Here is a 25,976-nt window from a genome sequence, read left to right as displayed (position 1 = left end):
GTTGTACTGTAATATGTATGTCAACTGTCATGTTACATGTGATGTTTATGATCTATTTCCTGAAATAAACATTATTATTATTAAATGGAAGATCAACCGTCTCTAAAGTTGATTGCTATTTTCTCTTTATCTTTTACACGTATCTGAGACTTATCCTTTTACCCTGAGATGCACCCTCTGTTTCTACCTCAGTTGTGTCACAACAGAGCCCAAACTAACATTCCTGATTATTAGCTGTGTTTGCTTTGTTACATGTGTCAACATTCATAACATCCTGACATGAACTCAGGATAACGATTGTGTTATCAAAAAATAATAATCAATTTTTCACTAAAATATTTAAGGATGACCTGTTTCATAAAAATCATCCTCTAAAAGCCTCTTTAAGTGTTTTATTAGCTAACGAAACGCGTTTAAACATTCAAACAGTCACATCACACGAGCTGAACAATGTTATTAGTACCAAAGTCTCAATCTTGTTATATTTGTAATAGGATTATGCCTATTTATCGATAGTAGTGGAATGTTTGATGTACAAAATAGTTTACAAAAAACTGTCTGTCAATGGTAAAGAGTATCGCTACAAACACTTAAGGTACCATGTCATCAAATTTGTTTATGAACGAGGTACTCTGTGGTAAAAGAGTAAATATGCTGCTTCACTTGATTGACAAGAAGGATCCGAAGTAACCCTGACGTTGGCATCACTGCAGTTGTACCATGTCTCCGTGGTATTACCACACACTTTGACGCACGCCGTGTAATGTCCACCGTGAATGCTTCCTCCATGGTTAACCACACCGTACAGGCAGTATCGCTTAGGGCTTTGACTTGATTCCTGTTAAACAATGCACAGATACTAAATGACAATGATAAACGTCAATAGTCTATAACTGATATGTCCTTTCCTCTATAATCAATGCAACACATCGCATTCCAATCATTTTGAATAACAATCATTTGATGTTACAATTGCACTTATTGTGTTTTTATGAACAATGTCTATTTTTATGTACATTTAAACCATGATGACTTATGAAGTTATGATGATTTACATAACTTTACATGCACGAGATAGTAAACAAAACTGATTACAGTTTCAATTATAATATTCTGGGTATAGAGAAACAAAATGAAATGTCGTGTTGATATTTGCAAGAGATATTTTTTAAAATGAGCGATTTTATTTTGGACAGGTTTATGCCTTGTTTATCAATTATTACCAGTATCAAGTGTCCAATGTGCAATGACATCAATTTAAGGGGGGAAATATGATTAATTAGCCTTTTCATCTACATTAGTTACGCTTTCGGTAACTTGGACCAGGGTTAAATACGGACACAAAAATGACTTGTGAATTGATAGAAAATGTTGATGCAATGAAAATGCCGACATCAGTGAGACAGATAGAAGACAAACGTCGATTTGAAAGGTAAAAGTGGCTATGGTTAGTTATATCTATTTGAACAGACCAACAGTTTTAGGTAAGTTAGATTTGTAGAGATATTAACTTTTTGAAAAGAAAACGAAACGTCAACCCGACAAGTCATTGTGATCTGATAACAAAAAAGGTTACATAATTACAGTTAATACTAATCTTATACATTTCTCAATGAAGATGATGCTTTATCTTACATAATATTCCATATTGATGCTAGTCTCATGTATAATCGAATAAATCATATATACTTTCAGTTTTTGAGTTAAATACCTCATCCATTTCTATTTCCCTTGCAAACGTGATGTTGGTTGTCTTCTTCTGTATTTTGGTAGATGTGGACATTTTGCGCTAAAAATAAAACGTCACCATTATTATAGTTATATATGTTTATGTTGTATATGGTATTAATTCACTTCATCCAAAACACACTTTTCTATCAACTGAATAGTTTCAGGATCACTATTTTGTCACTAACACTTAGACATGATTTTGGTGCATCAAAGGTCATTAACAAATTTACAGCTTTATGAAAATTATAGTCGTGTTATTATCACTCATCTAATATTACCTCTTCGAATCTCCCCATTTGAAAAACCAATATCTCCGGGAGCGTTGCAAATAACATCCTTTTCGTTGTCACAGTTTTATCTGAAGATATGAATTGAGAGTTCGGCATTAATTCACATTTATAAAGCGTACCAAATCTCAACATGGAAACATTGACAAACCGTGGTACTTCTCGTTCACACTATTGTTTTCCCGCTGAACAAAGTGACAAGAAAGCAAACAAAAGAAAACCGAAATGCAAACAAAGTCGAACTCACCATCGATGAAATTAGGAAAAATATACACAAAGAAAACATTTACACAGAAACTCTTGGAAAATTACAAGGAGAAGCAGACTAGGTGTTCCAGAAGGATAAGCATCTTCTTCATTGATAACACCCACCATGTTAATTCAGGTCTGATCTTAAAATTATGTCACAGCGTCAATGTGGAAACCGTTGAATTAACAATCAAACTGAAAGAACGTTTTAAGCAAAATAAAGAGACATTGATTGTGACCATCAACCTGCCCTAGTCTTCACCAAAAACAACAAACATCGATCCCTTGAGCTTGCCATAAATCATCATATGGACATTTGATCAATAGAAGGTTTTTTTTCATTTCATAAACATCTCCCCGCTAAAATCATAATACCAATAATATGCTACGTACAAAATTTCACATAAGTGTATGTTAAGCACTGTTGGAATATATCTTTTAAAGTCATAATCATTCGTGTACGCTATAATAAGAACGTTGAATGTGGTAAAATTACGCGTCAAAAATTCTATCATAAACTAGATTATTCAACTTACTAGAACGTTTGAATACTTTTATAAATACAGTCATACCACTGATGTGATTGGGATTATCTTTAAATGACTAATATCATTTTGTGATTTATTTCACATGCTTGAAATAACAAGATTCATGTCATACCTTTGCCCATCGTACATTCTCCAGAACACGAGCGACAAGAAATTAAGTTTCTTCGATAGAGTTCCTCTTTACAAAATTCTTGTATACATCCTTGTAGATTCTGTAATCCAAATGAGTTTTCAGTGTTTTATTGTTATTAAATTTATTACAGATGTAAACAATAGCCTCATCTGTCCTAAATATGAGAAATTGCACTGTAGAAGAAGACTAATTTCCTTTAATTATTAGGCTTTGTTACAACATGGTCAGTGACAGACAGTTTCATTTAAATTATTTGATATATTATTAACTTTATTAACCCTTACAAATGTAATCTAGATATTACTGTAAACGGACTCCCGGAAGTTAACTAAAATCCAAAAGTTTGCAACCAAAATGTCTACATTCTTTAGGCGTTATTGCAATATGGTCAGTGACAAACGATAGTATAGCCATTATTGATACATTATTAACCAAAATTATCAAATTGAAATTGTTCGCATAGCTGACTGCTTCATGTGAGAAAGGATAAGGCCACTGCCACCGATAACAATTGCTTATTAACCACGAACATATTTTTCTGTTATTAAAGCGTATCGTATTATTAAACGACGATTAAGAGATGCTTATTTTGAATGATACCTTTTGCTCAGTAATTGGCATCACTAGACTGGTAAACAATTGTTCTGTATCTTCTTCCTAAATGTAAATAGTTTGTGTTATATTTCCATAGAATGTTTAACTTAAGGAATAAACCTGTGACAATGCCTCTTAACATTTATTTGTAAAACAAGAAATCTAATAAAGCAAACATGTTTATACTGTTGTTATAGTGTATCAGAAACATAATGGTTAACCTTATGATATATTGAATTGATGTTTTTGCACTAAATTTTACCTTGCATTTTGTTATAAAGACATATATCATATTTCAAATGATTGTATATATCCTTCAAAAAATTATATAGGTATCATATATATTTCATGAGGTATCGCATCAAGCATATATTGTCGGGTGGCGCAGTTGATAACGCACTCGCTTTTCACCAAGGCGGCCGGCGTTCGATTCCCCGATCGGACGTGAAAAAGTGTGGGGTCACCAGTTCGACCACGTGGGTTTTCTCCGGGTACTTCGGTTTCCTCCCATATTTAGACCCCCGGGCGCGTACATCCGAGCCAACAAGAGTGATTAACAAAACTTGTTTCATAATTGTTTTAAAATACATTAAGTTTATATTTAACGAGTATATGATTTATCTGATATAATTAACAAACTATTTACATGTCATATATGTTAATATCAAAAGGTACATATTATCTGAGGTATCTTATCTGATATATCTTTTGCTATTAGATGTAACGATGACTTGTAACAGAAAACAGGATGTTTTATGAAGAATGATAAGGCATACATACTTGCTGAAAACAATGCCGGTCTTTCTGACAATATTTGCGCATTAAGAAATAGATATTACTTATAAAATGTGACGTAGGCTTATTCTAGTGTCTGACTCATATGATACAATTATGGANATATCATAAGTTATTAATCATTAAAATCAATTGCCGTAAATTAACGTTTAACCAAGTTTCCAATGTGTCTATGATAAAATGTATAGCATACATGTAATAAAACAAATAATTCAATTAAATATTCTTTGCTTCATCAACATTTGTCTTGATCGTTTACTCGACATCAATCTCGATATTGGTTTCATAGTGTGTGAGGTATATAAATCTGTTAATATATATTTATTAAATAGTGCCCCTGTGATAGGTACAATGAAAATAAAATAAACAAACTAAAGACATAGCCAACAGAGTACAAAGTGCCGCTTGACAGATCATGACGAAATAAAGATTTAAGGAAGATTTGCATAAAATATTATAATATTGAGTTTGTGTAAAAGTATCATGAATTTACTCTTACAAAGATATATACTAAGATTCATTCCTATAAAATCGGTAAAGGTAACCTGGTCTGCTGGTGGCTTTCATTGTTGAGTTATCATCTATACTCACCTTAGGTTTTAGATCGACCTCCTTAATCTTATTATCATCAGCTTTATATCCGGAAGAAAACTTTGGTGATTGTTCCGGTATGATGTTTGCTTGCTTGTAACTTCTGTCAGAGTCCTATCAGATAATAAGTTGTAACTAAAACGAATTCTTAGTTTAGTGACCAACCTGTAGACCAGACATTATACCGATGTTACTCCAAAGTTAATCTTAAACGTTCTCTTAGATGCATTCGGTATATGAACAAAGAAGAAATTGTGGCAGGGCAGACAAAAGCATATTTTCGAGACAATACCCCCTTCATTAAAACGCAAACATGAACAATTACACTTCAAAAAACAAAACACGGAGAAAACATAAACCAGAAACAATTCATATCAAAAATGTCTAACAGAAATCCAGTTTTTACTGAATTAATATGCGGATGCTTGTCTCTTCAGTATTCAGCTTATATTCAATATTACAGTCAGCATATAGATACTAACACATTTAACAAAATAGGCAGCATCCTACCTGGAGCACACTGTTTGCGTAACAGGTATTACCAAGATTTGGTAGTCCGTGAAAGGAAAATATATATACATGTGCATTTGATAAATATCATAAGTTATTAATCATTAAAATCAATTGCCGTAAATTAACGTTTAACCAAGTTTCCAATGTGTCTATGATAAAATGTATAGCATACATGTAATAAAACAAATAATTCAATTAAATATTCTTTGCTTCATCAACATTTGTCTTGATCGTTTACTCGACATCAATCTCGATATTGGTTTCATAGTGTGTGAGGTATATAAATCTGTTAATATATATTTATTAAATAGTGCCCCTGTGATAGGTACAATGAAAATAAAATAAACAAACTAAAGACATAGCCAACAGAGTACAAAGTGCCGCTTGACAGATCATGACGAAATAAAGATTTAAGGAAGATTTGCATAAAATATTATAATATTGAGTTTGTGTAAAAGTATCATGAATTTACTCTTACAAAGATATATACTAAGATTCATTCCTATAAAATCGGTAAAGGTAACCTGGTCTGCTGGTGGCTTTCATTGTTGAGTTATCATCTATACTCACCTTAGGTTTTAGATCGACCTCCTTAATCTTATTATCATCAGCTTTATATCCGGAAGAAAACTTTGGTGATTGTTCCGGTATGATGTTTGCTTGCTTGTAACTTCTGTCAGAGTCCTATCAGATAATAAGTTGTAACTAAAACGAATTCTTAGTTTAGTGACCAACCTGTAGACCAGACATTATACCGATGTTACTCCAAAGTTAATCTTAAACGTTCTCTTAGATGCATTCGGTATATGAACAAAGAAGAAATTGTGGCAGGGCAGACAAAAGCATATTTTCGAGACAATACCCCCTTCATTAAAACGCAAACATGAACAATTACACTTCAAAAAACAAAACACGGAGAAAACATAAACCAGAAACAATTCATATCAAAAATGTCTAACAGAAATCCAGTTTTTACTGAATTAATATGCGGATGCTTGTCTCTTCAGTATTCAGCTTATATTCAATATTACAGTCAGCATATAGATACTAACACATTTAACAAAATAGGCAGCATCCTACCTGGAGCACACTGTTTGCGTAACAGGTATTACCAAGATTTGGTAGTCCGTGAAAGGAAAATATATATACATGTGCATTTGATAAATATCATAAGTTATTAATCATTAAAATCAATTGCCGTAAATTAACGTTTAACCAAGTTTCCAATGTGTCTATGATAAAATGTATAGCATACATGTAATAAAACAAATAATTCAATTAAATATTCTTTGCTTCATCAACATTTGTCTTGATCGTTTACTCGACATCAATCTCGATATTGGTTTCATAGTGTGTGAGGTATATAAATCTGTTAATATATATTTATTAAATAGTGCCCCTGTGATAGGTACAATGAAAATAAAATAAACAAACTAAAGACATAGCCAACAGAGTACAAAGTGCCGCTTGACAGATCATGACGAAATAAAGATTTAAGGAAGATTTGCATAAAATATTATAATATTGAGTTTGTGTAAAAGTATCATGAATTTACTCTTACAAAGATATATACTAAGATTCATTCCTATAAAATCGGTAAAGGTAACCTGGTCTGCTGGTGGCTTTCATTGTTGAGTTATCATCTATACTCACCTTAGGTTTTAGATCGACCTCCTTAATCTTATTATCATCAGCTTTATATCCGGAAGAAAACTTTGGTGATTGTTCCGGTATGATGTTTGCTTGCTTGTAACTTCTGTCAGAGTCCTATCAGATAATAAGTTGTAACTAAAACGAATTCTTAGTTTAGTGACCAACCTGTAGACCAGACATTATACCGATGTTACTCCAAAGTTAATCTTAAACGTTCTCTTAGATGCATTCGGTATATGAACAAAGAAGAAATTGTGGCAGGGCAGACAAAAGCATATTTTCGAGACAATACCCCCTTCATTAAAACGCAAACATGAACAATTACACTTCAAAAAACAAAACACGGAGAAAACATAAACCAGAAACAATTCATATCAAAAATGTCTAACAGAAATCCAGTTTTTACTGAATTAATATGCGGATGCTTGTCTCTTCAGTATTCAGCTTATATTCAATATTACAGTCAGCATATAGATACTAACACATTTAACAAAATAGGCAGCATCCTACCTGGAGCACACTGTTTGCGTAACAGGTATTACCAAGATTTGGTAGTCCGTGAAAGGAAAATATATATACATGTGCATTTGATAAATATCATAAGTTATTAATCATTAAAATCAATTGCCGTAAATTAACGTTTAACCAAGTTTCCAATGTGTCTATGATAAAATGTATAGCATACATGTAATAAAACAAATAATTCAATTAAATATTCTTTGCTTCATCAACATTTGTCTTGATCGTTTACTCGACATCAATCTCGATATTGGTTTCATAGTGTGTGAGGTATATAAATCTGTTAATATATATTTATTAAATAGTGCCCCTGTGATAGGTACAATGAAAATAAAATAAACAAACTAAAGACATAGCCAACAGAGTACAAAGTGCCGCTTGACAGATCATGACGAAATAAAGATTTAAGGAAGATTTGCATAAAATATTATAATATTGAGTTTGTGTAAAAGTATCATGAATTTACTCTTACAAAGATATATACTAAGATTCATTCCTATAAAATCGGTAAAGGTAACCTGGTCTGCTGGTGGCTTTCATTGTTGAGTTATCATCTATACTCACCTTAGGTTTTAGATCGACCTCCTTAATCTTATTATCATCAGCTTTATATCCGGAAGAAAACTTTGGTGATTGTTCCGGTATGATGTTTGCTTGCTTGTAACTTCTGTCAGAGTCCTATCAGATAATAAGTTGTAACTAAAACGAATTCTTAGTTTAGTGACCAACCTGTAGACCAGACATTATACCGATGTTACTCCAAAGTTAATCTTAAACGTTCTCTTAGATGCATTCGGTATATGAACAAAGAAGAAATTGTGGCAGGGCAGACAAAAGCATATTTTCGAGACAATACCCCCTTCATTAAAACGCAAACATGAACAATTACACTTCAAAAAACAAAACACGGAGAAAACATAAACCAGAAACAATTCATATCAAAAATGTCTAACAGAAATCCAGTTTTTACTGAATTAATATGCGGATGCTTGTCTCTTCAGTATTCAGCTTATATTCAATATTACAGTCAGCATATAGATACTAACACATTTAACAAAATAGGCAGCATCCTACCTGGAGCACACTGTTTGCGTAACAGGTATTACCAAGATTTGGTAGTCCGTGAAAGGAAAATATATATACATGTGCATTTGATAAATATCATAAGTTATTAATCATTAAAATCAATTGCCGTAAATTAACGTTTAACCAAGTTTCCAATGTGTCTATGATAAAATGTATAGCATACATGTAATAAAACAAATAATTCAATTAAATATTCTTTGCTTCATCAACATTTGTCTTGATCGTTTACTCGACATCAATCTCGATATTGGTTTCATAGTGTGTGAGGTATATAAATCTGTTATTATATATTTATTAAATAGTGCCCCTGTGATAGGTACAATGAAAATAAAATAAACAAACTAAAGACATAGCCAACAGAGTACAAAGTGCCGCTTGACAGATCATGACGAAATAAAGATTTAAGGAAGATTTGCATAAAATATTATAATATTGAGTTATCATGAATTTACTCTTGCAAAGATATATACTAAGATTCATTCCTATAAAATCGGTAAAGGTAACCTGGTGTGCTGGTGGCCTTCATTGCTGAGTTATCATCTATACTCACCTTAGGTTTTAGATCGACCTCCTTACTCTTATTATCATCAGCTTTATTTCCGGAAGAAAACTTTGGTGATTGTTCCAGTATGATGTTTGATTGCTGGTAACTTCTGTCAGTTTCCTATCAGATAATAAGTTGTAATTAAAACGAATTCTCATTTTAGTGACCAACCTGTAGACCAGACATTATACCGATGTTACTGCCAAAGTTAATCTTAAACGTTCTCTCCTAAGCATTTGACGATTAATAACTGTAACTATTGACAAAAAAACAACGTAACCTGTATCGAGCACCTTAAGACACACTTAAAAACTGTTGGCCCTTCTAACTTATTTTAACAAGTCCTGATAGTCCTTCACCCAAACAGCATCCATCTATGCCTTAGTAGTAGAAAAACATCGTTTTGAGATTTTAATACATTTTAGCCTTGTGACTTTTAAGAAGAGTTGTTGAAATCGATTTTTGTTTGTGATGTGATTCTGACAAAATATTATAGTAGGTCTCCTTACAAAGTACTATTAATTAGTACAGATATGTTCACTAATTCAATAGATAAACGTTGTATTCTTTTTTGTTTTGTTTAAAGCAAACTTTTAACGCGCAAAGCTTTGAAAAATGATCTGTTGTTTCAATTTAATAGAAGTGAACTACTGTATTTTTTTTTAAATCTGACATTGCACACTTCAAATATTTGTTTCTCTGGAAAGTATTAACATATATTACAAGCTGTTCAAATAGAAGGAATTGTAAAACTAAGTTTTGTTAGCGTCATATAAATCATGACGAACACAAAAGCACTTATCCATTGGTAAAATCCAGGAATAATGGTTCACCTTATATGAATTACTATACTTTTTATTGATGCGTTATTGATAAGACGACATTGAAAACAATCAAACGTATTCTTACCCCATCCAGAAGAATACTCGGTTTGAGTTTTGCAGTTTCCAGAATTTCCATGTCGATCTCCTTGATTATAAAACAACAAATATAGATATGTCATTTATTATGCACAAACTATTGTTTAAATAAAACTAAAAGAATATGCAAGTTTATACTATGTGAATAAAACATGCAACTTATTCAAATGAGTGTGATGGTTTTTGGAAACGGACTTGATCAAAATTATATACCCTTTAACTCTTAATTTTCGTTATGAAAAGAAAACAAAACCGCACTACACGTTCAGTTAATGTCAAATAATGCCTACAGAACTGATAAGTCAAAATAATTGTCATTTTACTAAGTGAACCTTAATGCAACTGCTATAACCATAGTCAAAAAGATAGTTCCATCGCTCAAACATATGTACATTATCATATATAATATGCTAGATACTAAAACGCACGGTAAACGGATAACGGCATTTGATATGATAACACTACACTAGTATAACCCGCCTAAATAGCCTGAGAGATACAAGCTTGAGATTCTGTAGATGGATATATGATGGAAACGTGACAAAGTAACAGGGAAAACGTTGCATCGATATATGTTGATCCTCACGAGAAAGACGAAAAAGAATCCGATGGAATGAAACCTACATGTATCAACGGGAGAATCACTTTGAAGTTAAAAAAAACATCACTATTCTACAGTGATATAATCAAACAAATCAGATTGACCCTGAGGCTAAGGTTTAATTATATGATCAACTTGAAGAAGTAGGCGACAGAGGTAACCCAAAACGAGACATCGCTGATGTGATAGACAACATGAAAACAAGGCAGGTAATGTCAACACTAGTAGATTTATTCGAAATTAATCATATAGAGTTCCTGATGACGTTTATGATGGAAGTAAATTGCGATCCAATTGCATTTCTCGACATCTTAGTCAAAAAATATTGAAATCGGCAATACAGATATAAATTAAAAACAAACGGATACACGGCAATATCTGCACTTTGGTTCTGGTCTTATTGGTCACATTAAATGCAGCACACCGTACCACTTAGCAAGAAGGATATGCACCATTGTCAGCGAGTAAGAGGTACGAAAACTCCGCCTACAGGAGCTGTAGAAGTATTTAGAACAAGATAAGTACCCTAGAGAAACACTGACAATATACCGGAAAACATTACTTCATTCAATCAGAAAACCCACCGAAATAAATAGGATAATACCACTGGTAGCCACTCGTAATCCAAGGAATATGTATATATATACCCAACGGTGAAAAATCTTAACAAATTCTTGATCAACGACCAGAAAATGAAAAGGGGATTAGAGAAATCAAGAATGATAAACAGTAAAAAAAACACCGAATACTCTTAAACAAATATTATGCTTATCAAAATTACAAGTAAACGAGAAAAGTCACGGACATGGACAGCATTTTAGAACGAAAAATGATAGAAAAGAGTTATATCAAATTATCCAAATCTTAATTAAAAAGCCTTGCAAAGCATTTACGTATTATGACATCATCGATAAAATGATGTCATTATGTATGAGAGACAGAGACAGCGAGACAAAGAGAGTTGACGTAACATTACCTAAAAATAACGGGAACCCGTTAATAAATGACACCAAACAAAATACAATGAATACAAATTACCGATTCCGATTTGAGGTCTTGCCATTTGACCGGACTATTTGAAGAACCATCGATGTCCATAAGTATTCCACTAACGAGCTTATGTCGTACTCCATTTTCCCAAACTGTCACCAATAAGAATTTATTTTCAAAGCCATCTTTCACAGTGATCTGAAAACGGAAAGGATTTTTACAATTATACCAAAAAGTGATACGTTATAACGCTATCTTGTCATAAATTTTAAATATATCATACTTAACTACATCAATTATAAAATACCAATAGAAAGTTTAAAGCCTTTGATTTATGGTTTACCGATAAACTGTTTATATACAATCAGGTGTTATTTCATGCCAAACGTTTCAGCCATTCTTGATGCAATGAGGGCTGCAGTATATCACAGCACCGAAGACGGGACAGCCTAAGTAGGGAATTATTTCACAAAATAAAAATTAGTCATGAGTTAAGTTTTTCAAAAACAAATGATGAAGTATTAAGCCAAGATAAGCGCAGACAACGATACACGGGTTTATTACAATAGGAATGTGTTATTATACAAGTTAATCTAGATCTGCTCCTATAAATTTACAGTATGAGCGTTGTCACTTAGTCCTAAATTATTTCAAGGAGAGAAAATTTAACATTATAAAACAAATCCTTAATAATGAGAAAAACAATATGTCTTGAAAAAAGTCGTCGAATTAATAATCATGCTTTAATATTTGAAACGATAATGTTTATGATGTTTATTCATTAATACCATGTTAAAAGCACGACAATGAAAGTTAAAAGCACGACAATGAAAGTTAAAAGCACGACAATGAAAGCGACATTGTGGATACAATAATGGCCGAATTCACGAACGACGAATGGATATATCATTCTGTTTCATTTACAATGAAAGAACAGCAGTTTATTAAGAACGTTCATACTCAAGAGACGTCAATCCACGCTTAAGAAAAGTAACCTTATTTTCATGAAGCAATACCATTTAACAGCGCAAAACGCTACTCCTGCCGGAACACTTGGTTTCGTCAAAGGTATTTCACAAAGACCCGTAATGTTGTTCCCTTTGTTTAGGTGTATCAATAACTATTGGGGTTCCTTGTGGAATGATGTGATCGCACATATTTTGTTATATTTTATGCTCAAAGAATACACATAACAAAAGTTTACTACCTCTCAAATATGAAATCAAAGTTTTTCTTTTCTATCTCACCAACATTTAAATCTTTTTTGTATACAAATGATGTTCTGTCTTTCACAGGCCTGGTTTTGTATTTTCTTTTTTTATCGACAATCCGCTTTCCATCGCAGCATATATTAATCTTCACATACCTGAAACAAACAAATTAATATGAAGATCAAAATACATTCAGAACCTGTATAAGATCAACGTTGATAATGTAAATGGCATGCACCAATTAAAAACATATAATGTAATTTTATAAGTTAAATATTTTTGCCACATTTAATATATAAAGTTCTTTTTTTTCTCTCTCAAATGGAATTATCGTTATACATCCACCACAGAAATAAAATTATATACGTCAACAGATAGCTGTTAAGCATGAATCAACCATGTATGACCATATAATTAGAGAAATTGAGTACATGTTCATCTGCTTTCCGGGTGATTTCCTTCGGTATTGATCAATGTGTATTCTAATCATTCCTTGCGTCCTGTAATGAGTAAATCCAAACCTCAACGAACCCTGCAATAGTAAATTTCAATATTCACAGCAAAGTACGAGATAATTCACTCAATAATTAACCAACCCTGCAAAAGTAAACTTAAATATTCACAGCAAAGTACGAGATAATTCACTCAATACTTAACGAACCCTGCAAAAGTAAATTTGAATATTTACAGCAAAGTACGAGATAATTCACTCAATAAACATCGTTCCCTAAAACTGTAGGTGTAATCTCATAACCAGATATAGAACGTTACCCGTTTTTATGACGTCGACAAGTGAACATGTGGGTGGAGCTATGCAAATTTTCCGTGAACGAGACATATTTGTGTGAATTCATCAACAGAAGATGTGGGCAGAGTTAATCATGGCCTTTGTAAGTTTCAGACTGTTACTCCTGTTGAACCTATCACACGTTAATGTATTTTGGAAATTAAATTATTGGCCGCTTATCAGACTAATGAATACAATAGTTATGAACGATTCACAGAAAAAGACTGTAAAAATATAAGGAAAGGTTTTCTATTTTGGTCATGTTATGAGTTTCCAGTTGAGCACGAACAAATGTATCATAGATGGAGAAGCCATTCCAAATGTAAACACACGCATGCATGCACACCTATAAAAGCTGTAGGAGGATTTAGTACTTAAACATTATAGAAAAAGATCGCCACATTCCGCTCGGCGATAGACATTAATTGCTCATTCATATGCTTGATAATAGAGACGATATTTCTATATAGCGATGCTAGTATTTCATTTAATTTGTCTGTTCACAATTCATAGATATAACTTCAAACATCCTGGGTCTGTAAGCTCTATACAGGTAACACTCATTTACAACATATCATTATTGTTGTATATTAATGTACTTCCTAAACACAGGATCAGTACTCGGATAGTAACATTATTATCTAACACAGCATTCCTTAATTTGCATAATCATGATCCTTCTTCTCTCACTATATATTCCTATCAGTGTTAAGAGATGGTTTGGTATTTCTCAATAAATAATGTTCACATGAAACTAAGTATCTAAATTCATGACATTACTTGACTGAGAACCACACTATAAAAAAAGGTTTGTTACTATAAAAATTATAAAACATCATGTTTTAAACTTCAATTAAGGGTTTGAACCAATTTAACCCTACCTTTTTTTGCCTTAAACATTATAGTTTATTTTTGATCTAAAGTGTTTTTGGCATTTCGCTATTACAACACGATCTTGTTTAATTTTTGAGTTCAGCGATGTATATAAACCAATCACAAGGTTATAATTGTAGTTATTTTCACATAAAGTAGTTTACTTCAGCGGAGGTATTCGGGGGCTGCTTTATCCATCCCGATGCTGGAGTAATTCTTACGGAATCTGCAAAATAAATCAATAAGTAAATGCATATAAATACATAACTAACACAGACATTGACTTTATGAATCACAGAAATGAGTTTGCTGTGTTACAGATTAAAATTATTTTTAAAGCAAAGTGCCTAAGACAAATATATGTTGTACCATATAAGTTAACATCGCACCTTGCTGTTTATCTAGGATGTGTAAGAAAACAAAACCAAATATGATGAAATTCGGTCCTTTTGCGCGCTTTTAATGAGGTTTATTATGCAGTCTATTGTATGCGTGCAATTGTGGAAAGACTTTTCCATAACAAAATGTTCGACGCTTTTTTTGATTGGATGATATATGTTTTGACTACATTAAACATATATGCCCTCATCGGGATCTTTATATACTACATATACCACTACTTACGGTACTTAAACAGCATATATGTAACCTATGTAAGTTTAACTCAACATATATGCCACATAACGTGTTTTCATAATTACCTTTTGACTTTCCTTTTCGCTGATTTTGATTGGATTGGGATCTCGGATCAACAGTACTGGTATTAGCTTTCTATGAAGTATAAAATCTTTATATGAACAAGGCAGTGCTTCTAAATAACCACATTTACAGGTTATTCTGAAATTTGCAGCGGCTAAATTTCTTCGTGTAAATTCATGTCAATTTCTTCATGTAAATTCAGGTCAAATTATTGTCAATTTCAGAATAAATTTTCAGGTCAACTTCTACACGAAAAGAGCCAAAGATCTATTCTTTGTTAAAATTTGACCTGCATTTCACCTTAAATTGATCCGGAAATAAATTAATGTGAATTTGACCTGAGGATTTTTTCATGTCAAAAGTACTTGGAGATTTTTTTTCCAGCGTGCATGACCTTAAGCGATGCGGTACAAAAGAGTCCCATGTCTATCTATATGATAGTAACAAACAAAACAGTTTTTGTTATTGTGTAGTGTATGCTTAATAGAATCCTCGAGTTCATGTTGTTTCCATTATCCAGTACTGAGGAAATTACACGTGGTTTTCAACATTTCAATGATTCAAACTGTCCATCGTCAAAAACAATAACTTTACGTTCAGATATTTAAACGATGTGCACTTTTTTGTGTTTTATATTTTACTACCAACCTTTTATTAATATTAATATTCGGACAATCCAAACATGGTAACTTCATGAAACAGCAAACTTTGCTCACAAACAACAGTAGTATCTAACACTCAGCTATGTTTTATGTAGCTGTTTTATCATTCTTTTGTGACCCAGATTTTTCTTTCAATTAGGAATATTTCAAATACAAAAACTATTTAAAGTCCTCTATGACAGTTTAGAAAAGTTATGAAGGGAGAAAGAGTTAGCAAATTATGTTGAAAATTTGGACTACCGGTTAATTTTTTTTTATGTTTTCGAATTCAAACATTTGATACTACGAAAAACCAAGGTACATGTGATACATCATCCAATCAATTTTTTAACTAATCAACTGCGATTATATTACCAAATTTGTGTTTGTATACTTCGTACCTTTTTCGCATTTTGTCGATTTTTCTGATCAGTTTGGGTTCCAGAGGTTTGGGAAACACCAGCAACTGTAAAATGAATATTTCCCATCAGTCACATTAATAATGTGTGCTAGTACAAATGCGATTTTTACCAAAAGATATCCTAATTTTAGAATAAAGCTTATGTGCTGAAATTTTGTTCATACCATCCCCAAATGAACGAGAAAATAAATTAAAACGATGAACATTTGGATGGCTCGGAAAGAACGAACACAATCATGAGAAATATTAAATTCATTGCGAGTTACCGACGGCAATTTTTTTAACGGGGCAGCATTTCTGTCAACAACATTAACTCCGACGGTAGCTCCATGCAAGGAACAAAGCTATGGAATATGCAAACATGCAATAACAGAGAGGGAAATCAGTGGATTAAAAGCTAAATGGCTGCGGAGTCAAATCAAGTGTGAATGATACATTTGAAAGAAACAAACATTTATTTACTTAATTAATAAAGGCTAAGTTAGTTTTAAACAAAGTGGAAATTGAAAACTTATTTTGCGAGCTTTCGAACACGTCTGTTTCCTTTAACAAGCAAAGAGCTGTCATAATTCATAGACATTTCGCCTCGATTGCACTCTAACTCTGCAGGCAGTCAGAGGGACGGGTAATACATTTACCTATTCTGCTCCTTTTGGAAGTTACCTTTCATACCAAACAGATGGACTTTTTGGCCTGTATCTGTTGGGTGCGGTAATTTAATCCCATCAAATGTTTATACATGCAGCTCCATCAACAAACTATTTTTCTTTTCTCTTCATAATATACATGTATATATATATATATATATACCGATATATATTTTATATGTCTTTTCAATATCAAAATAAAAGGTTAGAATTTAAACCATTAGATTCAATTATAATAAAAATGAGTATTAGTAGTTGTTTCCCCTAATTTGATTATTAATTTGATAATACCAACTTGTTTATATGTGTTTGTATGTGTTCTAATGTCTATGTCTATACTTGTACCACTATCTGTTACTATGTTTGGAAAGGGCTTAAATAGGCTATGCCTGCTGCCCAATCCATTTGTCCTTTGACAATAAAATTTATTGAAATAGAAAAAATACCAAACAGATTAACCTCATTCCGAAAACTAACAATACGCCAGTTAAATGTTTTAGCTGACAATTTGCGTCAGTAATTAACAAAGGGCTGGCATGAGTCACCTAGATACAGAAGCAGTCATAGCAAAATATTCTTATTCCAAAGAATATTGAAAATAAAAATCCAGGGGCGGAGGCAGTACCTTCAGTCAATATACATATTTTTTCTCAAGGAGTATATCCGCAAATATACAGTTTACAAAAAAAAATATTCTTTTAAATGGATTGATAAGGTTTCATCACACTACCTGTAACTTCCAAGTAAAGAATGTTTTACAAAACAATGTTGACGTCACTGTGAGCAAGAATATTATTAATATACTCTTTTAGATAATCGTTTAACTTTTACATCAATTTTTCAAACTTTATCAGCTATTGGCAATGCAACTTATTTCAATTCGGTTTCAAATTTAAGTGTTCCAACTTACACAAAGAATGTGCTGGCCTTTCCTCTGCGTTGGAATCATTTGCAATCCTATTCAGACTAGATTTCCTGAAAAGATATATATATATTTATATATACCAATAATCTATTATAACGATATTTTTTTCCCCATTTTGTTCTTAAAGCTGACAGTGCAAGTTAAAAAGCATTCAATTGAGATTATTAAAAAAAGAGTCCAGAATATTTTTTTCTAATTTTGAGATCTGCCCCAAGGCCTCTAAGGAAGTACCGACATTTTAGTTTTCCTAGCTTGGTAACGAGTATGGGTCTCGCTGGGTATAAAAATCGCATTACCTGTCAAACCGGTTATCATTCTACAACTGACCGTCTTGCGATTCAATGCACCGCGCACCCTGATCGGCAACCGATATCAAAAATCAAACACACTCACCTGAAGACTTTGAAACACCACCAAGCTGGTTGTTATATTACTTATGGCACATTCTTGAAAATTGTGTATCCAAAATAAAAGGTATATTACTGAATACTTCTATAAATCCCATATATGACATCGGTCTTTCTAGTGCTTAGAACTGCACTAACACACGAAAACTTTATTATGAACTCGTAGTCTTCGTCGAATAGATGCATTACTAGCAAAACACGTGCAAAATACGACACTCCCAGCAGGGATTGTGCATTATATATCTTAATTGGTCGTATTTTACTACTATTTCCACTATTCTTAGATACATGTTATCTTTGATGTGTTCCAATTCAATTTTACTCAACTGATCTGATACAAAATGTTGGTAAAAATCGTGCGTGAAAGTGTTCTATCAGAGACATATATTGTAAAGTAGCGTCACCTTGTGCACATATTAAACAAACGATAACCGGTTTGACAGGTAATGTACTCGCTACCAAGCAAGGACAAACTTAAATGTCGGCACTTCCTTAGAAACGGTAGAAGGAAGAGAGGGGGAAGATCTCTAAACCAGAAAAACATAAACTTTAAAAAATAAATATAGGGATATAACAGAAAACAAATCGATATCTGCTGTGGTCATTGCAGTACTTTGGACAATTATTATAAACAAGCATCGATAGTTATCAGAGGCGTATATGGTATGTATCACTAACCTGGTGGTTTTTTTTCGCTATCCTAACTAGATAACAAATTGAAAAGCTTCCAATAACTTGGGATCATGGTGTAAATCTCAGTTGTTTTATTGACCCAAGAAATAACAACACTTGTTAATAGCAATGATAAATACATTTGGTACATATTGTAATTGGTCAGTTAGACTTCAGAGATGTCTCAAGCAATCGGAGGGCAGGGCTTCTATAATTTAAACAGGCTGTATTGAGTCATTGCACTGATTAGTTACTGGCATTCCTTCTAAAGGTGGTACGGTTCAGTGTACCTATCAGGATGAAAATGTGAATGCAATAGAAATAGAAGTAGAGGTCCTGCTCCAAAATAGATATTAATTCTATAAAATGATATGCTGTATAGTACTTAATAACACAGATCATAGTGTGGCATACGGTACAATGCAGGGTGAAGAGAATCAAGAGATAATTCAAAAGATAGATCTACTCTGCCTTTAAACCAGTTTAAAGAGACAAATGCTTTCAAAGACGTGAAAAGTATTGAGGAACTACTAATTAAGAACAGTCAAATAGCCAATAAACCCACTGACAAAGAGACGCAGTCTGAATCTAAGCAGTCCGATGCCTATGTTACAGACCAGAAGTATTTCCTCATATATAATATTCACTATTTATTATGCATTTTCCTATTTTTTCACTGAACTGTGTACTGAAAGCGATTTAATTTTCAACAATATTTCATAACAAATGTATTTCATTACATTTATATTTCATAACAAATGTATTTACATATTTTCATTTTCCTCGTTTATTGGTTTATAAGATATATCCTATCTAAAAAAATACACGTAATTTGGTGAAGAAAGAAAATTGCCAGATATTTTTTTAACTTAAACATCATACTTTGAAGAAAAAAAAACCAACCCCCAAAAAAATGCACCAAAAATGACACAGGGAAATTCAGTCAAATGTAGAAATGTATTGTAAAAAAATGGCTGGGGGAAAAAGTGTTCCTTTAAAATTGTTTCACTGATTCGAAGTTTTCGTAGTGTGAAGATTTTATGTTTAATCAAGTTATAATTCTTTTTCATCAACATAGGCCATATACTGTTAGATTTTTTTTTCTGGTATAAGACAAAGTCTGTTTTGATGTAGTCCTATTGATGTATTCTTAACTTTCATTTTGGTATATCAGTGACCATCCTCATTCAAGGTGAAACAGTTACATGATGAATATAATGACGTTGTGATGTCACATCCATGTTGAACACCATACATTGTTTGAAATGATAAGAAATGTAAAAACAGATAGTTGTACCAGTTGAAATAACCTGTTATACAGGATATATATATATATGAATAATTATTTTAAAACAAAAGTTATGTTTTTGTGATCTATACTACAGTCACTACAATGAAAGGATCCCAGAGGTAGAGTCGGGTCACCCTCTTCAGCTTCTAACTATCAATTGATTTTTTTTAGTAAAATGACTATAACTTTGCCAAATTATATATTTTTTTTATTTTTATTTTTTTTTAAATCGAAAAATGTTTAAGTGATGCAGGTGTCTTTTACGCTGTCAAGTAATAAAGCATGCTCTTATGATTATATCATAAAATGACTGACTGATTTGTAGGTGAAGCGTTTAGTGTATTTTAACTGTGGTAAGCGTCCTGAGCAGTGGTTCAGTGGCTCTTTTATCCAAATGTTAAAAACAAAGGTTCAGTAACTGACTCTACAAATTATAGACCTATTACCAATGTCAGCTATCCCACCTTTGTAAATTATCTAATGGAATTATAAATGAATATTTTGACGAATATAACTGCATGTACGAAAATCAAGAGGGCTTCCGAAACATTGGATTTTATTTTTGTATTTCCCTCATTTAGTTCTCTTTAACATTTTATGGGGAAAAAAACTATATTGCATTTGATTGATTTAATGAAAAATATCATTCAGTTTAAAAGAAGTATTCATATCTGGAAAATATATTATATTTACTGAAAAAAGTATATGTGAGCCTGAGCAAACGGAAGGACAATCAAAGCCTTTATTTAGAAAATCCACTTGTTCAGCCGATCGTGTCGCGATTGGGTCGAGTTAGCTTCATTTTCTAATGGTCTAAGGGAGACAATTTATTTATAAAGATTGTATTCCGGATCGAAAGCGATTTTACTGTTTATGTTAGAGTTTGCCTAATAAAAGTTAAGTGCTAATACCCGTAATCTGTCACAATATTTCAAGGATTAACCCGCTACAAATCCTGAATATCATCATAACAGTATGCTATTTCAGACTATATTGTTATATTTTCATATGTTTCAAATCTCATCCCGATGGTCTAAATAAGCTGAGATGAGTCACATACATGTTTGCACGATCAGGGGGGAAAAAACAAACATGATTCGAGTATCTGAATTGGAAAATAACGTTGATAATTAAATAAAGAATCAAGAAATGTTCTATTCGATAGCAACGGTTTTATTGCAGTACTACATTTGTAATACCTACAAAGGGCACAATAAATTATTTCTGAATACGTACCGCATCCTTTTCCCTGATCCGTCTTACGGGAACCACTATCGATTCGGGTACGATTACATAGCCAACTTGGTCTTCTTCCGACAAGCCCACTTTTGTTTTGATATGACTATATTCTATTTTAGTAACATAGCTAGTAAAGCAGAAACGAAAGTAAAACTTTAAAGTGAAAGTAGGAATCCCAAATTGAATAATGAATACACCATTGAATTGAAACCGAAAATAGAAAGGAGTGGTATTTCACATCACAATCTGTGAAGGCTGTCTGCGATGAATTTTACATGTGAGTATTACAAGTGTAACATAAACGTACTACAAATTATAATAACAACAATCTATATCGTTGTTTACATTTTAAAAGTCTGTAATTTTTCAACCTCTGCTCTGCGAGGGTTGACGGTAAAGTACGCCAGTATCAGACCCTAATAAACATAACATCACTCTGACTTGTATTGTGATTGGGAAAGACAATTCATTCATATAGAATTGATGTTAGAGGCAATATACACAGATGTACAAAGAAACACGATTTTCTTTAATATATTGATATTCTTTGAGAAGTTGTATTTTTATATTTAGCAATTCAGTGAAATCAAAAATTCACTCAAAATTTAAAGATAGGATTAAAATTTAGATCATATCCAATGTATCATGTACAGGAAGGAAAGGATTAGAACTACCACAACCAGATCCTAATAATAAAATACACGTCATAATTTTGATACCGAAAGTGAAAGTAAAATGCATCGATACCCAGAGGAAATCCATATTCAAAAGAAAAACGCAGATGGTGGTAGGTGAGTAGTACTGTATTGCGATGTACATATATAATGTACTAGTATACTTGAAACAATGTGAGCGTATTTAAACATGTTTAGCAATCATAAACCTCCATGAAATTGTTATTAGGCTACGAAATATTAAACAGGTTTCTGATAAATGAATCGATTCCTGTCAAATTGAGCATCGACAAAATACCAAAAACTCCTAGATTCACTTACCGCTTGCTGAGCACGCGATACCTGCCGGACATACACAGTGTAATTTTGTTTTAATGATTTTCTTTTGAATACTCCTTTTGAGTAGTTTTCCTCTTAAGACATGTACTTTATTATTGAACCAGTAAAACGAAAGTGAATGTACAAATTCCTTAGTCACACAGTTGTATGATGAGCATGGTACGAGAAAACCATCGATCGTATTACTGTAAAGTGTTGTATAAGCATGAACTACTGTTTTAAATAGATAATTCAACATATTGCATTGTGTTATATGTTTCTTTTGACTGCATACGATGCCTACAAAATAATTCTCTGTGTGTTTTTAGGGAACATGTCTTCCCATGTTGGTGCTACAAAGGATGCTAGTACATATGAGAAAACCATCATCTTTTTACATGTTTTTCAGAGAGAAGATTTATTTCTGTGATGAATGGGTGCGATCAGGTGAGTACATTTACACCAATGTTCATTTTTAAATAATTAATAAAACACGATCGACCTTACAGGGGAATCTTCTAGTGTTTTGCCTGCAGATGGAAAGGGGGCATTTTAGTGTTAGACGATTAAGCTTTTGATGCGTATTTCACAAGATATTTCTATAAACTCTTGTATGAGTCTGTAGCTCTCCATGATAACTGACAAAACCCAGAAAGGATTTAAGCTGTTTTTGGTATGGGCCTATTTTAAAGGATTATATATGCTCCGGAATTATCGACGATAGATTAACTTTTAGGGAATAATGCGTAGACTTAAGTGCAACAACAGTGTTTATACAAAAAAACCTCGTATTGTCATGAGTGTGGTTGTGTCTTTTTTTTTTTTTTTTTTTTATTAGAACAGGAATACATAAGGCTTACAACAATTTGCACTTAACTCAAATCATACCGCTGATATAAAACGTACTGAACTTGATATTTTTTTGTTTTCAATGGTCATTAACAAATACGATAGTTTGTTTGTACATTGAAATAAATTAAAAGTGTTTCCCTGTGAATTTCCCATTTACCTCTCCCATTTGAATCCTTATCGAGAATTCGAGTGAGCTTACTAGACTAGACGAAGAGAGGTAACTCGTATTATTGTCTTCGATAAATGTCAAAATAAGATGACGGCTTACTCAACTAAAACATTTTGTAATATTCCTGCTTTAACTTCATATATGTGTTTGAATGCTCAAGGTTATCGCTATTTCCAATATTGACCATCGGTATCGTGGATGGATTGACGTGTTGAATAATAAAAATTTATAAAAAAAAGAAGCAATCTTCTTGCTAATTTCTAATTAATTTCTAATTCATTCCCGATCAGAAAAAATGAATAAAAAATCGATTAAAATTTCTTTATTGGAAACAAATTTTAAACAGAATCAGGACTGCCGTCAAAACACCGTTAAAACACACTTGTGATGGCAATACGTGTGTCTGTCATTGTTATTAACAACTGTCTCAGAGTGTTTAACCACTGACATTACTGAACGTCTAAACGATCCTGACGTGGCGACGTTTTATGTCGACGTCCCGCTCCAATGAGTTGGTTGACATGTCCTACTCATTGAAAACGCTGCAAAAGGCAGTAAATCGTAAATCTTGTACAATTTTTATCACACGCGAAATATAGCGTTTTGTTGCAAAGTCATGTAGCATCACTATCACGCGATTTCTATCCATTATTGAAAGTCTTGCCATATTGCCAACACATTCAAACCTGACGGCCTTGCAAAGGGGAATGTGGCACAATTTGCACGTGCATTACTTCAGTGTGTCGTGTATACGCGCTCAGGGGTATAAAATGTAAGGAAGCCAATATATGAATTTAACGTCAACACATTTGTTTTTTTTTACCTGGCAATGATGCGAGTCCACTTTTATATTGGCTTTGCAGAAACATTACGTTTGGCAATTATATATTTATTTTAAAATTGTATCCTTAATATTACCGTTGAGTATATATATTTATGAAAGTTATTAACTACCCAAAAATGTCATATTACAGCAAAAGTGAATAATTCCTCTACACATACCTCATGATTTTCTGCCACCGTCTTTAGGGAACCACTTTTTGGTTTTGACTACTTAGCTATGCTGTTCTTGTTCCGTCAAGCCCACCTTTGTATATATGACAGTCGTATGCATTCTACTTTGGTAGCATGACTGATAAGCAAAAACGAAAGTAGAAATTTAAAAATGAAAGTAGAAATCTCTAGACGAATGACAGACACAGTTATTCCTTAATGAAACGAAAACAAGAAAAGGGGTCGGCATTTTAGATCAACTTTGTAATGGCTGTAATAGAGGATTTTCAGATGTGAGTATTACTTATGTTGCATATACATACTAATAATGCTTATAACATAATACACATCAAATGTATTCATTTATTAGTTACGGATACAAGAAAAATTAGTTTATGACATCAAAGTGTTGTTTTTTTTCTTTCGTTTCATTGAGTAGTGATGTTTCCCGTTTGTACTGTAAGGAAGTAAAGAAAGGAGACAGTACAGTACTGCATGAGTAACAGTCAGGCTAGATTTGTTATTTATTTCCGGGTAAAGTCAGAACATTTATTTTTTGGACAATCAGAAAATGTTGTTGTATACAGTGTTGGCCGATCTGTATTTGATATGGATGTGGTAAAGAATGGCCTCTAAGTAGACATTTCGGGTTTTGATTGTCGAGTTTGTTTTACCGCTAGTTCTCAGTAACTACCGAACAGATCATGGAGTAACATATTGTACATTTTCCCTTTATTCAATTTATTTGCCTGCTTCAAATTCAGTCGAGTCAGAAAAACAAACATATTAGCAAGCAGGCTAACTTGAGTTCTGTGTGGATATAACATGTAAATTGCCATTAGGTACTAAATATATCATTATGATTTGGTATGCATGATTCACTTTGTCCCTGGTTTTGTAGGCTCAAATTTTGGAAAGATAAGAAAATGTAGGATAGAACAAGTTCCTCAAAGATGAATCATAATTCCTTTGGTGCCTCAGTACATGTGTTTGCCCAAGAAGAGAATAGAGAAATGAAATAAAGAAAAAAGTTACATAAATTAATGCAAATTTGATCCAGAGCTCAGTATTTTGAAGGAAACTATTGTTATGATTGCCAAGGTCAAAAAAATATAAAGCTACACAAAACTTTGTCATGGAATAAGATTAGTCCGTGGCTTTATAAATCATTCATGTTGCTGTCAATTTGAAATGGTTTCAGATTTTAAGTTGAAGTCTGAATTCCTCATATGTAATCAGGCCCACAGCACCAGAACGTACATATATGTAATAATACATACCTCATCGGTATGTCATTCGTCTTCAGGGAGTCACTTTCGATTTGGGTAAAAATAATTAGGTTACATGTTGTTCTTGTTTCTTTAAACCTATTTTTGCTATGATATAACAGGCGCATGACTATA

At 32.6% G+C, this 25,976-nt stretch overlaps 3 protein-coding genes across 16 annotated transcripts in view; 1 reads left to right on the top strand and 2 right to left on the bottom strand.

Moving 5' to 3' along the window:
- Positions 1-379: 379 nt before the first annotated feature.
- LOC110458710 (ubiquitin carboxyl-terminal hydrolase 2-like) lies at positions 380-3,962 on the bottom strand. The gene is made up of 6 exons (XM_021510587.1): positions 3,943-3,962; positions 3,549-3,605; positions 2,928-3,027; positions 2,010-2,089; positions 1,712-1,789; positions 380-838 (listed from the first exon to the last, which is right to left on the bottom strand). The coding sequence occupies exons 2-6, from the start codon at positions 3,567-3,569 to the stop codon at positions 617-619; spliced, it is 501 nt and encodes a 166-aa protein (XP_021366262.1). The 5' UTR covers positions 3,570-3,605; positions 3,943-3,962; the 3' UTR covers positions 380-616.
- Positions 3,963-4,505: 543 nt separating this feature from the next.
- On the bottom strand, positions 4,506-25,976 carry LOC110458708. 7 transcript variants are annotated; one of them, XM_021510586.1, is made up of 19 exons: positions 25,854-25,976; positions 24,583-24,712; positions 17,944-18,008; positions 16,367-16,431; positions 15,327-15,396; positions 14,790-14,851; positions 13,397-13,497; positions 13,006-13,120; positions 11,803-11,952; positions 10,153-10,212; positions 9,250-9,363; positions 8,688-8,735; positions 8,178-8,291; positions 7,605-7,652; positions 7,095-7,208; positions 6,522-6,569; positions 6,012-6,125; positions 5,439-5,486; positions 4,506-5,042 (listed from the first exon to the last, which is right to left on the bottom strand). In XM_021510586.1, the coding sequence occupies exons 2-19, from the start codon at positions 24,585-24,587 to the stop codon at positions 4,848-4,850; spliced, it is 1,536 nt and encodes a 511-aa protein (XP_021366261.1). In that variant the 5' UTR covers positions 24,588-24,712; positions 25,854-25,976; the 3' UTR covers positions 4,506-4,847. The 7 variants fall into 7 exon arrangements, with proteins under 7 accessions (XP_021366261.1, XP_021366255.1, XP_021366260.1 ...); XM_021510580.1 differs by lacking the exon at positions 24,583-24,712; XM_021510585.1 differs by lacking the exons at positions 24,583-24,712; positions 25,854-25,976 and adding an exon at positions 21,565-21,677.
- The window catches only part of LOC110458707, a 75,924-nt gene continuing 71,715 nt past the window's right edge, over positions 21,768-25,976 (top strand). For 2 of the 8 annotated variants that reach the window (XM_021510576.1, XM_021510570.1), the window contains exons 1-2: positions 21,769-21,844; positions 22,969-23,006. The gene's annotated coding sequence lies outside the window, so the exon portion shown is untranslated. Of the gene's footprint in view, positions 21,845-22,319; positions 22,359-22,968; positions 23,007-24,798; positions 24,867-25,976 lie in introns of those variants that run through there. The other 6 variants (XM_021510579.1, XM_021510578.1, XM_021510575.1 and 3 more) reach the window with 5 other exon arrangements.

This window comes from Mizuhopecten yessoensis, unplaced genomic scaffold (genome assembly GCF_002113885.1).
Source record: "Mizuhopecten yessoensis strain PY_sf001 unplaced genomic scaffold, ASM211388v2 scaffold9715, whole genome shotgun sequence".
Taxonomy (NCBI): domain Eukaryota; kingdom Metazoa; phylum Mollusca; class Bivalvia; order Pectinida; family Pectinidae; genus Mizuhopecten; species Mizuhopecten yessoensis.
Note: the sequence above shows the minus strand (reverse complement) of the source record. Positions and strands in the feature narration are given on the sequence as shown.